This window comes from Thamnophis elegans, chromosome 3, assembly GCF_009769535.1.
Source record: "Thamnophis elegans isolate rThaEle1 chromosome 3, rThaEle1.pri, whole genome shotgun sequence".
In the NCBI taxonomy this organism is placed as follows: Eukaryota; Metazoa; Chordata; class Lepidosauria; order Squamata; family Colubridae; genus Thamnophis; species Thamnophis elegans.
The window spans coordinates 45,636,831-45,653,221 of NC_045543.1; the positions used below are offsets into that span (position 1 = coordinate 45,636,831).

The 16,391-nt window shown below is 38.1% G+C and overlaps 1 protein-coding gene across 1 annotated transcript; it reads right to left on the minus strand.

Annotated features, from left to right (window-relative positions):
• Nucleotides 1–271: 271 nt before the first annotated feature.
• LOC116505764 (perilipin-3-like) lies at nucleotides 272–12,605 on the minus strand. The gene is made up of 7 exons (XM_032213145.1): nucleotides 12,527–12,605; nucleotides 11,908–12,091; nucleotides 9,328–9,410; nucleotides 7,241–7,493; nucleotides 4,790–4,977; nucleotides 1,392–1,520; nucleotides 272–811 (listed from the first exon to the last, which is right to left on the minus strand). Exons 1-7 carry the CDS (start codon nucleotides 12,578–12,580, stop codon nucleotides 470–472), a joined length of 1,233 nt encoding a protein of 410 aa, XP_032069036.1. The 5' UTR covers nucleotides 12,581–12,605; the 3' UTR covers nucleotides 272–469.
• Between the last annotated feature and the right edge of the window lie 3,786 nt (nucleotides 12,606–16,391).

Below are 16,391 nucleotides of genomic sequence, written 5' to 3' on the forward strand. Positions count from 1 at the left end.
CCTGTTGTATAACGATGGCCTCAAATGGTTTGGGACCAGATCAAATACTAGAACCAGCTACTTCAAGCTGTCACTTATGACATGCTACATTGCCACATCACAGCTGTTTAATTGCAATTTTATTTGTGTAAACAAAATGTACAAATGCCTCTACATATTAAAATCTTAGATTTCTATAGAAATTAAAATTCTTAAGTTATACAGTTGAATATTTGACTAGTAATCAACATAAAGTACACTTACAACTATATAATATTAAAAGAATCATGCATATTATGGAAGTGGTTAATAATTACTTTAAACAGGACAACCCATTTATTAATTTCTCTCCTTCTCTAAGAGCCTTGCTACTTAAGCCTTGTCCAAGGAATGCTTCTGTTAAAGACATCAGTTCCCAATATTATTAATAGTAAGGAATTAATATACTAATTCTATTTCATGGATTATTAATAATACAGAACTAATATATTTAATTGTATTTTATGGCTTCCTCTGCTAGAATCAGAGGACAATAGGGTCCATCTACCCCTGGCAGACAAATGTATTCAGCTATATATTCCATGACTTCATGCAGAGCCTTCCTGGCCTTGTTAATCTTCTCTGGGGTCTCTCTCAGGAAGCCACTGGGAAGATCCTGGAAGGATGTGGCAGTAGAGAGGACAGCTTGTAGCTCTTTTAAATCACACAGAGCCTGTTGGATTTTTTCTTGAAGATGTTTAGGAAGGGTCTGCATGTTAGTTAAGACATTCTGGCAGACTTCCTGAATCTTCTGTGCAACCTTGTAGGATGTGGTTAGAGTACGGGATTCCATCTGTTATGAAACAAACAAACAAAAAAATGTTAATTGTACATATTCATCTATGAGATTATCTGAAGGGAGGAAGGGGTGAATAGAGACAGAGAGAGAGACAGAGACATAGGGCAACTGAATATTCTGGTTTATGCATGGAGACACCATTGTTTATTGCTGTTCCTCCGATTTCAGCCATATAGTACATGCCAGGTGGCAGAATTCAAATGTCCTGCCTTTTTTCTTTCTCACACAATTTTCTGTATGTTGTATATGTTCTGTAAAATATCTTTGAACCAGCTCTTCGTCTGAGCTTTTTCATATATCCTGAGAAACACACCAAATCTTTTCTTCTGGTGCTGGGTATAATTTTTGCATAAATACATAGTTTGTTTAATAATGTTGCAGGACCCAATCTGGGTCAGTCACTGGAAATAGAGGTTTTGTCTGTTTAATAATCAATAATAATTACTGAATAAAACATAATTGGCCAGGTTTATCCAGTACATCATTGTCAAGGCACAATCTTCACTGAGCAATGGCCATTCCCTATTTTTTTGTATCTTCAAAAGATGAAACATTCTCATGCTGAGATACCTACCTCTGCCTGCTTTTCTTCACTGCTCTGATCCTGCTTAGGTTGACCCTTGTACCATTCCTTCCACATTTGGTACATCTTTTCTTGACCTTTGTGAACTTTGTAGTCCAATTCCTCCTTGGTATATTTTAGCTACAATAAAGCAAAAAAAGAAAAAGAAAAGAAAAGTCATGCACTGCAAGCCTAGTGTTTTGTGTTTGGCACCATAATATAGTTTTGGCTCAGAGGCTGCAGCTATTCATTCCCTACTCATATCATGAGAGCTGCAGTGGCACAGTGGTTGGAATGCAGTACTGCAGGCTATTACTGCCGGCTGCTTGCAATTTGCCAGTTTGAATCTCACCAGCTCAAGGTTAACTCAACCTTCCATCCTTCCGAAGTTGGTAAATGAGGACCCAGATTGTTGCGGGCGATGTGCTGACTCTGTAAACTGCTTAGAGAGGGCTGTAAAGCACTATGAAGCGGTATATAAGTCTAAGTGCTATTACCATCTTTAGTTATCCAGAAAAATGTCTTAAGGAACTAAAGAAAGTACAGTATTCAGGAAGTACAGGTAGTCCTTGACCTACAACCATTCATTTAGTGCCTGTTCAAAGTTACAATAGCACTGAAAATAATCACCACCCACTCTATAAATTTGTAAGTACTTCCATCTCTGTTTAATCCAAGTAGGTATCAATTTAGAAACACCACTGGGACCAAAGTTTCTGTGGCTAAGTAAGGTGATTGTTAAGTGAATCATACCTGATTTTACAATCTTTTTTTTTGCCATGGTTAACTGAATCACTGCAATTGTTAAGTGAATCACATGATCATTAAGCAAATCTAGCTTCCCCCACTGACTTTGCTTCTCAGAAGATGGCTGGGAAGATTGCAAATGGCAAACACGTGATCTGGGTGCTGGAACCATCATAGGTGCATGTCAATTGCCAGGTGCCTGAATTTTAATCACGATTGTGAGGATGCCGCAATGATTGCAAGTGTGAGGACTGGGTGTAGATCACTCTTTTAACCAAAGAAAATGTTTTTGTCTAGCTTTGTTCCTATTTGGAGACCACATTGGACTTTTTGCTTGAAACGGAAAGGCATGAAACTTTAAGCTTGCCACTTAATGATTGTTTATACTATTGAGAACTGTTTATAATTATAGAAATGTTGTGTGTTTCTAATCTTAGAGTAAGAGGCCACAGTGACATATTAATCTTAGAGTAAAAGTAAGAGTCTAATTTTCTACCTGTATCTGAACGTCAGACGTTACTCATGTTTTTTTCTTGGTTTTTTGCACTCATAAGTTTGGCTTTTTTCTGAATAATTCTTTCCCTAGGATTCTATGATTCTCCAATTCCTTTTGTTTCTTTACATTTTATCTTTTATTGAAATTTAATAGTTTTTTTAAAAAGAATTTCCCCTCAACAGACAAAAGAAGATGGAACCAAAGTGCACAATCAGCTGGGCATTTTCTCTTCATTACAGAACTGCCATAGCCTTTGACATTACCATTAATAAACAAGACTCATTTTGGCCTGGGAACTTCAGAGAGCATTGCTAGTGAACAAAGTAGATGTAGTGAATATTGGGGGGGGGGTAAGTTGGGCAGAGGATTAAAGGAACAGATTGGAACTTCAAGCCTTGCAGATGCTTAAACACCCATCTCACCCTTTAAAATCCCTCCAGTGGGAGAAAATACTTAAATCTCTTTTAGGTTTGGATGATCATTTCACTCCTCAAGCCCCATAAATGACTCCCCAAAAATGGTATGGTATGTCCATCCTCATTCCAGTACTATGTGGATTGCAAATATAATTTGGGACTTGTCATCTGTCCTGGGGCCATTGATTTACCTAGATCTCTTAGAATTGAATTGTGCCTATTTTTCTTTACAGTAGTGAAATTCACTAAAACAGTCTCAACTTGGTATCTGGGAAGTATCTTATACACATCTATCATCATCTCCTAGACATGGCCAAATTAGAAAAGCTGGAAAACTATTTTTGGAAGAGCCCTTCAAAAGTTTCTACCAATATTTCTGCCTATTCCTACATAGAACTCAGACCATTAAAATGTACTAAAGTTGTGTGAAGAGTTCCAAGCAACCAATTATACTGAAGTTAGATTAACTAGCAATATGGAACTCATTTCAACACTGCTTTCTTAATCAAAAAGTCACCAGCTTGGATTTGCCATTAATTCTTCTAGGTGAGTATTCTGTTCCACTCACTTAAGAACAGAGCATACATTAAGTCACTGCATTACATTGTTGCATGACTTCTTATTCAAAAGGAAGACTCTTTCTGCAATCAAATGCAATTCTGTAATCATAAAGATATATTTTCTTGCTTCACAACCAAAATGGCCATGCCAAATGGAGAAGAACCTGTATAATTACAATCTAGCACATCTGGAAAGCATCAAATTGGGGAAAGTAGCAGAATTTTATTTACAAATGAAAAGCTTGAATCCACATGAAGTTAAGAAGGAAGAACCTATGTAAAAAAAATTAGCAGATTTGCTAGAATACTAGAAAATGGTGATTTTTTCCCCTTAATAAAATATAGAAACAACTTAACACATTCTGAATCTGGTTAATGGATAATGTAGGTCAGTGTTTCCCAATCTTGGAAACTTTGATTTGTCCTGATTTCAACTATAATTCTTAGCAAAGACCATATTGTCTGGGAGTTAAAGTCCACACATCTTCAATGTTAAGAAAGATTGCTGTAGGTAGACTGTTGAGCAAGAGTGGAAGTGAAATACACAATGCAAAATCTCTAAAAACCACACAGCTGGCAGACTACCTGGTTAATATATATATTGTGCAAAACCCTTATTTTTAGACCAAATCGAAATCCACTTAACTCAATCCAGCTGCTCATTAGCCTTTTACCAATGGTAGAACAAGATTTGAACACAAATATTTATATCCTGTCTTTATCATTTTCATAAATAACTCAAGGCCGTGAACAAACCCAATACTTCCTTCTATTTTCCCCACAACCAGCACCCTGTGAGATGGATTGGGCTGAGAGTGTGTGCGGCCCAAAGTGATTCAGCCAAATGAGTAGTTATTACAGTTAGGTTATTGTAACTATCAATCATCATCTGCCCAATTTATCTTTTAATATATTTTAAATCAAATATCTTTTAAGAGTTTTGCTATGTATATTACATGTCAGCTTCTTCAATAACAACTCTTTGAACCTGCAAGTTACTCTATAGAAAGCATTCTGCCTCCAGTCTATGTCTGAATCAATGTCCCTGGGTTCAGCTTCTTGGAATGTTTGCTAAAGAGACCATTCAGCATGTTATATGTTCCAACAAGGATGCTGTCTCTCGCCCAAGGTCCGACTATTCACCCTTTCTTTTATTTCCCAAACATAACATGGAATAATTGAGTTTCTTACCATGTAAAAGAGCTGTTCAAGCTGGAACAATGCCTGCTGTGCACCAAATTTGATCTTTATGACAGAATGCTGATAGGCTCGACTACAGAGTTTGATTGACAAGGAACCCAGGCGACTGTAGTAACTTGGCTCTTCTTTCTGTTTTTCAAGAAAGGCTGCTCCCGAGCAGTCCGAAAATGCAATGGCAACTAAACAAACAACAATCAAATCAAGAGAGATCCCCATTCACAATACCTGAGCTAATATTATCAGTCAGTTTATTTTACAAATAACATTCCTCCAATTAAGTTTCTGAGAAATTTTAACTAATAGCCACTTTATTCCTCAAATAAATATGCTTTGGTTAAGCTTTGGGAAAATCTGGGCTACACTTATGTATAACTAAAAAAAAGATTTCAACCCCTCTTCCTCATTGTTAATAATATTTAATTGGGGAAGGGAGGGGAATATTTTAGCATATGTAGTGCAATTTGGTGAGGACTCACAAAAAAGGATCAGCTTTGTCCCAGACTCACTGCCCCCCACAGTACTAAGCTATATTAAATTTTTAGTAGTGCATGTTGTGTGACACCAACCTTCATGGCATGTAAAAATAAGATCCATGGTTTATAGGTTGTATGAAACTCTTCAGTTAGACTTTGTGAAAGAGTGCAAGTTGTTAAAATACAACCCTCTTTGACTAGGTATATACATTTGATCAACAAATAAATTGATCTGCACCAGGCTCCATATCAATAATCTGCCACCATTAGGGCAGTGTTTCTCAACCTCAGTAACTGTTAAGATGTGTGGTCTCTAACTTCCAGAATTCTGTGGGATGCTGGCTGGGGAATTCTGGGAATTGGAGTATGCAATTATAAAAGTTGCTGAGGTTAAGGAACCCTGCTTTAAAATGGTCTTCCTAAAGTCAGAGTAGAGTAAAGCATTTTTGTGATCTTACACCAGCCTGTTATGACCTTCAAATTTTTAGATTGGTTGAATCAGAAATTCCCAATAGGCCACCAATTTCCTCTGCACAAGAATACCAGAAGGAAATCAGCTGGGCCTGATCTACACGGAGACTACTATTTTATTTTGGCTTTGAAGAATTGTTCGCTCTCTCCCTTTACCCACTCTCCTTCCCTAGCCATTAGTTTTAATTTATTGCTTAAAGGGACAGAAAGACCCATGTCTTTCATTTAGGTTAGGAGAAAATAATAAGCCTTCAATAGTCTCCACAGCAGAGTAGAAATAACAGATACCCTTTTCACAACCTTCAACCTAATCTTTGCATATGTCTTAAAATCAGCTGTAGCAAGGAGGATCAGTTGGAAAGAGCAGCCATCGGAGGATAGAGGGATTTGGAAGAAAATTTAAATGTGACCTAATTTTAAAGAAAATAAAATTGGGTCGCATTTTAGAAAACAAAAGTACAGGCTTATCAATCTTATAAATTCTATTCAGGAGCATATGGATTGGATCACTGAATTTGATTCTTAGAATACTTTATCCTGCAATGAAGTACATTTATCCATGCCTCTAGCTTTCCTAGTTCGTTTTTATAGAACTGATTGAGAGCACACAGCTTCCCTTACAAATTTCGTCTTCTCCTCTGTCTATTCTATTTCCTGTCAATGCTGCAGACTGCATATCCTCTGGCACACAGATTAGTCTTTTGCTGGAGATGCAGTATAGGTAGTCCTCGACTTACAACACTTCATTTAGTGACAGTTAAAAGTTACAATGGCACTGAAAAAAGGGACTTATTACTGTTTTCACACTCATGACCATTGCAGCATTCCCATGGTCATGTAATCAAAATTCAGATACTTGGCAATTGATTCATATTTATGACTGTCCAGTGTCTGGGGGACATGTCATCACCTTTTGTGACCTTCTGAGAAGCAAAGTCAATGGAGAAGCCAGATTCACTTAACAATGTGGTGGCTAACCTAACAACTGCAATGATTCACTTTATAACAGTGGCAAGAAAAGTCATAAAATAGGGCAAAGCTCACTTAACAACTTTCTCACTTAGCAACAGAAAGTTTGGGCTCAATTGTGGTCGCAACCTGAGGACTACCTATATAAGCAGCTTAATCCTAAATAAGGTCATTCAGTTCCTCTATATTGGCTAGAATCACATACAATGGTGTTGGGTTAAGTCCTGGATGATCAATTATGGTTTGTTGAATAAGACAAAATTGCTGGCTTCTCACATCAGCTGGATCAAAACTAAGCAAATCTGCTTCTGATTTAACATACTCACTGACTAGAAGGAACTTTCTAGGCAAGAGATTTTCCCTGTCAGAATTAACAGCTTCCAATTTTAAGGAAAATGAGCTAGAAAATATAACATTCTATGAATTTAAAAAACATAGTATGGCTGTAAAAAATAAAATAAGTAAATAAATTTAGAGATCAAACGTATTACAATGGGGATAATCTAGAGAGGGAACTGCATAGTCTTACAAAATTCCTCATCCGTGATTGGCAGAAAGTGCTCTAGTAAGTCATCCGATTTGAAGATCATCTTGTCAAAACTACTGGCCATCATCTGTGCTAGGTTGATTTCCATCACAGTGTTCACAGCACTCCTCGCTGAACACAATGTCACTTCCACGCTCTCCGCAGCAGCTTCAATGCCTAAATATAGCACGGTATCCATAATATCCTTTGCTTCAGCTAATTTGGTACAAATAGATTCAATGACATTTGTCATGATCTGGTGGTAAAAATCCAAAAACAGAACATATCACAGTGAACAATGATGAAAATCAACAGAATTAAGCACTAGCACATATACCCTCTCTACATTTGAGTTATATGTCATTGTTGCAGCCAATTTGAATTTGATTTGCTACGTTTGTTTTCAGTGCAACAATTAGCTTTAAAAAAACCAACAACCAGAAATATACAGGTAGTCCTCAACCTACAACCACAATTAAGTCCAAATTTCCATTAGCTAAGCAAGGCACTTAAGTAACTTTTGCCCCATTTTACATCTTTTTCTGCCACAATTGTTAAGCAAATCATTTAACAGTTGTTAAATGAATCTGGCTCCCCCATTGACAATGATTGCCAGATGTCAGCTGGGAAGATTACAAATGATGGTTACATCACACACACACACACACACTCTGCAACTGTCATATATACATATCAGTTGACAAGCACCCACATTTTGATCATGCGACCATGGGGATGCTGCAACTGTCATTAAGTATGAAAACCACCTAAGCTACTTTTTTCGGTGCCATTGTAACTTTGAATGGTCACTAAATGAATGGTTGTTAAGTCGAGGACTACCTGTGCACAAAATGAAACTGATTAGCGTATTCTAATAATACTGAGAAATGGGTCAGGGTAAGAAATGAAACATTCCAAAGGAAAAAAAAATCTTTTATTCTTGCAAATACCTGAAAATCAAATGGTTTGTAAATCTGGAACTCAATTACCCTACTAATAGAGGTAGTATAGTGATGCTGAACTTATGAAGTGCATGTCAAAGAGGACACATTTTGGGTAACACACCATTGTTCACCAACACCCAACAACTGTTCTCAAAGCACATGGTTTTCTCATGCAATTTTCTGAGGTCTTGAAAGATGCATGAGAATTGGGGGTGGGTGGGAATTGTCATGCAGCCTCAGGAGGTTGTGTGAGAGGCCATGCTCTTGCACAGCCTCTGGAGGCTCTAAAAATCATGGAAGAATCAGGCAGGTTTCAGAAGCCACAGAAGAGCATTTTACAAAACCTACCAAAGAAAAAAGAAAAAAAAAGAATGAAGGCAGGCCTCCTGTGATCCAGAGCTGCTTCAGATAGACCACAGAGGCAACAGAAAAACACTGGAGGTAAATGGCATATGGCAGATTCTGGGGAATCACATGTGATTGGAGTGTATTTTTTCAAAATTAATATGTAAAAACTTGTTTCTTGTATGTGTGTGGCACACATAAGAATCCCTCTCTGAGAAAGAAATGGGCAATTCAGAAATGTGAATAAATAAATAAATAAAAATTAACCGTTTTCCAAAATTTTGACATGCCAAGAGTAAAAGTTTCACCATCACTGGACTCTACAATAGACCCTACTAAACAGGCTGTTTTGCATTTTTAAAAAGCACCAAGAGCATTATAAAATGCTTGCTGGAGGAGTCCTACTAGTGTAAAAATTTGGAAAGTGAAATATTTAAAGGAAAAAAGACATTTTCGTTTATTTTTCTCCCACAGGAAGATTGGTTGCCATTTCAGCATGGCATGGCTGGTACAGCACCTCCTGATAACAGTTGTGTCTGAAATCCGTGCTTATGAAGCTGATCATTTACATCTTGTACTGACTATAGGAGAGAGGGAGAGGGAGGGAGGGAGAGAGATAGAGAGAGATTGATTGATTTGTGGTCTTCCAAGTCTTACTGAATTACAATGCTCTTCATCCTTCACATTACCTGTCCTAGGAACATTGGGAGTTATAATTAAATGAAATATAAAATGTCACATGTTGCTTACATGAATCTACACATATTGATAATATGATATTATGGAAGGTCAAGTGATTACCTGGTCCACTGTCTGGTGCATAATAGGAAATTTGTGTTGTAGCTTGTCAAGATTCCTACAGGCAAACATATTTGCAATAGAAACTGTAAATAGTAAAGATGAAAGAAAGATTACTTAAAAGATTCCCAGTTATGTTCAACAACTGGATGTTACTTATATTTGGGTTTTATGCTACTTAGCAATACAAAAAGCCTATATTGTTTTATGCTGCTGTGTAATGATATAAAAGTGATCACATGAAGGTGGGATTACAATGCTATGCATTCATTTAGGTGGTGGGATTCAGGGTCAGATTGCAGATTAAAAGTTGGAAGGGACCTTGTATGTCATATAGTCCAAATCCCTCTCAAGCAGGAGACCCTACACCTGTGATGGCAAACTTGTGGCACATGTGCCACAGGTGGAATGCGGAGCCATTTCTGAGGGCACATGAGGCATTGTCCCATCAGCTTCAGAATTCGGCTTTGATTTTTGGCTGTTTTTCTCCCTCCAGAGGCTTCAGGGAAGCCTCCTGAAGGGCGAAAAACCGTCCAATAGGAAAACCAGAAGTTTGGGAACGGACTTCCGGTTTGTGCGTTGTGCTGTTTTTCGCCCTCTGGAGGCTTCCCTGAAGCCTCCGGAGGGAGAAAAATAGCCCAATGGGGCAACCCGGAACTCCATTCCCAAACTTGACATGACAATATTTCTAGCACCCTCCTTTAGAGAGCAACCACTAGCCTCATATATGGTACTTCAATGCTTCTCTAAAGGAGATATAATCTCACACCATAACTTCAGTGAAAGATCTTAGACCTAGTTCATATGCTGAGCCGTCCAAAAGAAAATTTTAATTCCAGAGAGTAGAAAGTAGGGAACTCAGTCTAGGAAAAGTTCTGGTTTCTCTTGGATTTTGAGTTAAATTGCTAGTTATAGATGAGAGGGGAGAATTTTACTAATCAGTAAAAATAGAAGATTCGCTCCCCCCCCTCAAATAATCAACCAAGATCTGAAACTATATTGCAATCAAATACGTTTTAACAAAGATCTGCTGCTAATGTTTATCATTATTGGTCAATAATGATAAACAGTAAAACCAATTACTCAGGCAAGTGTAATTAATCAAAGAACCCATTCTTTCACACTTTCCCAAGCCTGCTGCCCAAACATTTCCACAAAGGAGAAGCTGATAGATACAAGGAAGGACATTATTACTTTTGCCAGAGACTCACACTATAACCAATACATATGCTCATCTATGTCCTTCATGGATCACTCACTAAAACAAGCACAACCCCAGACCCTTCAAGCCCATGCCAAGGGCCAGGGCCCCCTATGAAACCACCTCTCTAAAACCTCATTTTCTCTGTAGCTACCCTCTTTGCTTTTGGGAATAAATGAATCTCCTTTCCTCACAGCTTCTCTGGATTTCATTCTGATTTGTTTTTGTGCAACCCCAACTCAAATTGGAACCTCAAATTATTCTCAGGAGTTCAAGAAAAAATTAATCCAGATAGTAGAAATCAGAGAACTCAATGTAAGAAAAGCTCTCATTTTTCTTGAATTTCTAGATAAATTTACAAATATACACATAGACATAATGCTAATTCAGGTCAGTTATTTTGCTGTTCAGATATTTGTTGAAGTAGGAGTGGAAGATTCTTGGAAGAAAATATGGATGAGCAGGTCAGTGGCTGGTTCCACACATATCATGGCATGTCTTACCTAATTATGGGTTAAATTACAGGTAGTCCTCGACTTACAGCAGTTCACTTAGTGACCATTAAAAGTTATAACATTACTGAAAGTGACTTATGAGCATTTTTCACAGTTATGACCATTGTAGCATCCCCATGGTCACACGATTCACATTTGGATACTTGACAACTGACTCACATTTATGATGGTTGCAGTGTCCTGGGGTGATTACTTTTTGCAACCTTCTGACAAGCTAAGTCAATCAGGAAACCAGATTCACTTAACAATTGTGTTACGAATTTAACAACTGCAGTGAGTCATTTAACAAATGTGGCAAGAAAAATCATACAATGGGGCCAAAACATACTTTAAAATTTCTCACATAACATAAATTTTGGGCTCAGTTGTGATAGTAAGTTGAGGACTAACTGTACTACCAGTAGTTGATTTATATGTAGATTATATTGAAGCATGAACCAGCAAACTGTATCTTAAATTAGTGTGATGTGCCAAGCTGTCAGTATATTTCTGCTAAGCCTTGCTTAGCAAGCCTGCTGGTCACAGTTTCCACATTTCAATGAATTGATTTCTAAAGAGGAAATATTTTGGCTGTAGAGAAGGCAAAACTAGATTAATTCCACTGGTTTAGATAAGATGTGTTAGGTTTGAAAAATAAAATTAAGAGCTCAGGTTCACTTCCTAGACTTGCCCTGAGGAACCTTTGGAATCAAAGCTTTTTAAGAATCCTCAGTTACTGTTGGACTAGAAGTCCTCTATTCTCTACTTAATGGCTTACAGCATCTCAAAAGCCATACATTGCAAAAACCAAGCCAAAAAGTCAAAGAATGGCATGGCAAAAAATAGAATAATTTGGAGTGAGCCTACCAGCTACGACCAATCACTTACGTTGAGGTTGAAATATGTCGAGAAGAGGCTCTGTGCTGCTTGCAATGTTCTTCACACCCGTCTCTGCCATCTCAAAGACTGTTTGGATAGCTGGATGAGACTGCTTGGCAAAATTATAGGTAGACGAAACCCACGCATAAGTAGAACTGATTAATGGCAGATCAGCAAACTTTTGGATGGCACACTAAGAAATAAGATACCATAGAGTCACCATCTTGCTGGATCCCAAAAGAACTCTAGATTGCAGAATTGCAATTAGATCACGTATTCGTGAAAGGCATACTTGTCAATGAAACTATGAGTCACACTGATATGTAAAACTGAATAAACAGTAAACTAGTTTGTTACTGTTTCTTTCTCACAAAATTTTTGCACATTATTGTGAGCTTAAAAAACGGCACGATGCAAGAATGTCTTTAAGAAGCACAAAAGCTTTCCTCAACATTTTCTTTAGTTCCTTGATAGTTTTACTGTGACTAAAATAGGAGCCTGTGAGCCTGCAGCTCTTTGAAAATAATTCTATGAATTAGATTAGAAAACCCATGCTTTGTTCTATCCCTGTCACGTACAGTTTGACCCTAAATTGGTATCCTTGCTTCTTTCAGTATTGTCCACCTACCTCTTGATCATCTATAATCCTTACAGGCATTAACTCTGCTCCAGGAGAATACATGATGACAATAATGAGGAAGAGCGGCCAGCACTACAGAAAGACAAGATCTGATTCAGTCATCACACTAATACATCCAATTACATTACACACAATTTTAGCAGCTTTTGCAGAAGGCCAGCTAAATAAACATACCAACCCTACCCTATACCTGTATTTAACCAGAGTTTATTCCAAACTTGATCTATTTACAATCACAAGGACATCTGGAGATCTCAGAGCAGGCTTCAGCGGTGAGAGCAAAAAGATTGTCTATTATAGAGAATATCTGTTTTCATACATTTAAGCTGTACTGTAATGTGATGTTTCTTTTGGGCTGACAAGCTATATTTATTCTTGCACTTTTTGCCAACTAGCTAACTATGGTTTATATAAATTATTCAGGTTTTGATTATGATTTACAAGTTAATGGTTCAGGTGTTTTTGACAAAAGCTCTCTATCATTTATGGCAGGGGTGTCCAACCTGGCAATTTTAAGACTTGTGGGCTTCAACTGCCAGAATTCCTCAACTAGCGATGCTGGCTAGGGGATTCTGGGAGTTGAAGTCCACAAGTCTTAAACTTGCCAGTTTTGGAGACCCCTGATCAGAGGTGGATTGCTGGCAGTTTGGCACGGTTCGGCAGTATTGGTAGTGGCCCAGAGCATCTGGGAGCGAACCAGTACGGTGGCTCATTTGGCCCGCCCACCCAGGCTCTATACTTGTTTTTATGGCAAAAGGCAAATTGTGCACACTTGCACAGCATGTGGTGCCTGCGTGAGCCCCGACAATCAGCTGGTTGCTGCAGGGGCGGTTGATTGCGCACACATGCACAGCACGAGTCAGGTGTGCACAAATGGAATGCGCGTGTGCACAATCAGCAAACTGGTAGTGACAGTAAGTGCAACCCACCAGTGCTCCTGATCTATAGAAAAGGGGGGAAAAAACACTTTTGGAACAACCTGTTTCCAAGACTATCCCCCCTCAGCAAAACAAATATTTCAACCCTGATTCTATGATTATCAGCTTAATGCAGCATAACTGTCTTTCAAAGTAATCAGAAATAGTTTGCATTTCTGAGCATTACAGGTAGTCTTCCACTTACCACAATTGAACCCCAAAGTTACCTTAAGTGAGAAATTTGTTACATGAGTTTTGCCTCATTTTCTTACTTTTCTTGTCAATTTTGTTAAGTGTATCACCATTTCTTAAATTAGAAACACAGTTAAGTGAACCTGATTTCCCCACTGACTTTGCTTTTCAAATGATTGCAAAAGCTCTGGGACAGTGCAACCGTCATAAATGTGAGTCAGTTGTCACACAATCAAATATAAATCATGTGGCCATGGGGATGCTGCAACGGTCATAAGTGTGGAAAACAGGCAAGTCAACTTTTTCAGTGCTGTTGTATCTTTGAACTAAATGAACTGCTGTAAGTCAAAGCCTGGCTGTATTCACAGATGTATGCATTTCATTGCAGTTTTAAATTCAAATTGGAAAGACCTTTATGGAGGTCAGTTAATTCTCTAGCAGGGCCCTTCCTTTGCCACTGTAATCCGAGCAAAGAATTGCAGAGAACTCTAGGGTGATAACCGATTTGATTTAAACTGGTATTTCTGCTTTCCCTTAGGGGAATGATAAACAGCTCCACCCTTTCAATTTTGTAGACCAAGGATTTCTTCCATTGATGGAAACTAAAGCCATTCTATTCTAAGAAAGTTGTCATGCTGGGAACCCTTGAGGTTTGTGGACTTGCAACCTCCCACCCCCTCCCAAATAATCTAATCAGGAAATGCCGGTGAAACTGGGTGTGGCTCTGCTAATTTCTTAGTACAATAGCAATCTAGCCACTATTTCAGGCACTATTTTAAGGAGAAACCAAATATTTCTGCAAAACAAGAAAAAAAAAAACCATCAGGACACAACCAAATATGGTCCCTTTTAAGAAACTCAATTAAATTAAGTTTCTGGGAAATACCTCTTGTCTTAAAGTATAGCAAAGTTATGTTGGTTCAGTTGTTTTTTTTATTATTGTTGCATTGTTGAACAGTGTAACATCCATGCTGCACAAGGCCAATATTCCACATCTGACAAAAGCAAATATTTTAACAAAATCTAAAACCAAGTCATAAGAACAATTAACCTCTTCCACCAACGCCCAGCATTTGCTATTCAAAAGCACCCAGAGCAATTGATTATCTCTGAATGAGGAATTTCCATTCAACTATCAAGCCTGGGACCAACTCTTCGCAAAAATATATTAGTTTTGCTTTGCAGAGTCACTTAAAAGGAAAAAGAGAAAGACCAACTTTAAACCACATTTCGGGGGGGGGGGGAGAGAAAGCAACTCAGGTTAGCCATTTTTAAATCATACCTACCTCAAAGCCAACGATAAAGCCACTTCCGGCCTCAGTGGTCTTATATACCCTAAAACATGAAAAGGTAGAGGCGGGCTATCATTGACGGACAGTTCCGAAAAGCAATCAAAAGGTTATTCCATTGCTGAATGGGAGATAAGGTAATTGTGTTAGGACAATTACAGCGGCTGCAATTGTATACTGTATTCCTTTAACAACCCACAATCAGGTTGACTAAGAATTATGTTAACTAGAATGCAAAACATCAAGACGGCCCGATGTTAGAAAAGATAGCTATAGATTTAAAGTGACCATGCTTTCTTTATTAGAAAGGACAATCTTTTATTTCAAAAAACTCTGCCCTTCAGGTTTTTAAAAATGAATCGTTTTCTGTGTCTTGCTTAATTTTTCTTTGTAATGCAAAGAAGATGGGCCAGACTTGCTTTTAGCTAATTCTTTAATGAGGCTTCTGAGCAAAAACAAACACATTTTGCAGATGATAGGTTTAATTATCGCAGTTTCATTTCCTCCCTTTCTTCTTGAACAAGGAGCATTCAACAGGGAAAGCTTGTCTGTGGTGGGTTGTATATTTGACTGCCACGTCAGCATTTCTGATTGGAAAAAAAAGGTGACATTTCTGAATGTGGGTGAATTTAGAAAGGCCACCTTTTTTCAATTAGAAAATCTTTTTTTCAATTATGGAAGGAGTACATAATGCTGGGCTCTACCCGGCTGCTGAATTCTTTCTGCTGGGACATCTGATTAGGGTGGCCAAATAATTTTTAAAAGTTCCTGCATTCTTAATACTTGGGTAGAAGCCAGAGCTGCAGCCTACAGGATAAGTTGACATCTGAACACAGAATCTCAAGGCTGAAAGGGACCTTGGAGGTCCTCTAATCTAACCCCTCCTGCTCAAGGCAGAAGACCTTATCCCACGGATGTCAAACTCATGGTGTCATGTTGCCATCACGTGACGTTTCGTGATTTTTTTTCCCCATTCACAGAACTGGGGTGAACGTGGCGTATGCGTGACACATCTGGCTTGCGGGCCGCCAGTTTGACATCCCTGCCTTATACTATTCAAATGGTTGCCCAGTCTGTTTTTGAAAACCTTCAGTGATGGAGTGAGCACCCACAACTCCATTGATCAATTGTTCTCCCTGTCAGAAAATGTCTCCTTTCTAGATTGGATCTCAGATCTAACAAGCTTCTGTCCATTATTTCCTTTTCTGCTGAGATTCATTCAGTCATTCACTCTTCTGAAAAATTATTCACATTGCTCAAGCTGTTTTCCTGGTATAGATAGTCTTTGATGTACAACCAGTTGTTTAATACCCATTGATAGTTATAATGTACTGTAGGAAGTTAGCACCCACCCCTCTCCTAGAAAAATGAAATATCCTGGGAAATATTGAAAAGGCAGAATATTATATTTCCCTGGATAAGAAATGGAGAAACATGTTTTTAGGCAGGAAACAG

Bases quoted from the DNA above. Each gene is read 5' to 3' on its own strand.
- LOC116505764 (XM_032213145.1), bottom strand. From the start codon at position 12,580: ATGTATTCTCCTGGAGCAGAGTTAATGCCTGTAAGGATTATAGATGAT. The intron at 9,411-11,907 runs GTAAGTGATTGG...TACTATTTACAG, and splicing joins CGACATATTTCAACCTCAAC to TTTCTATTGCAAATATGTTT. The intron at 1,521-4,789 runs GTAAGAAACTCA...GCTTTATTGTAG, and splicing joins TTGAACAGCTCTTTTACATG to CTAAAATATACCAAGGAGGA.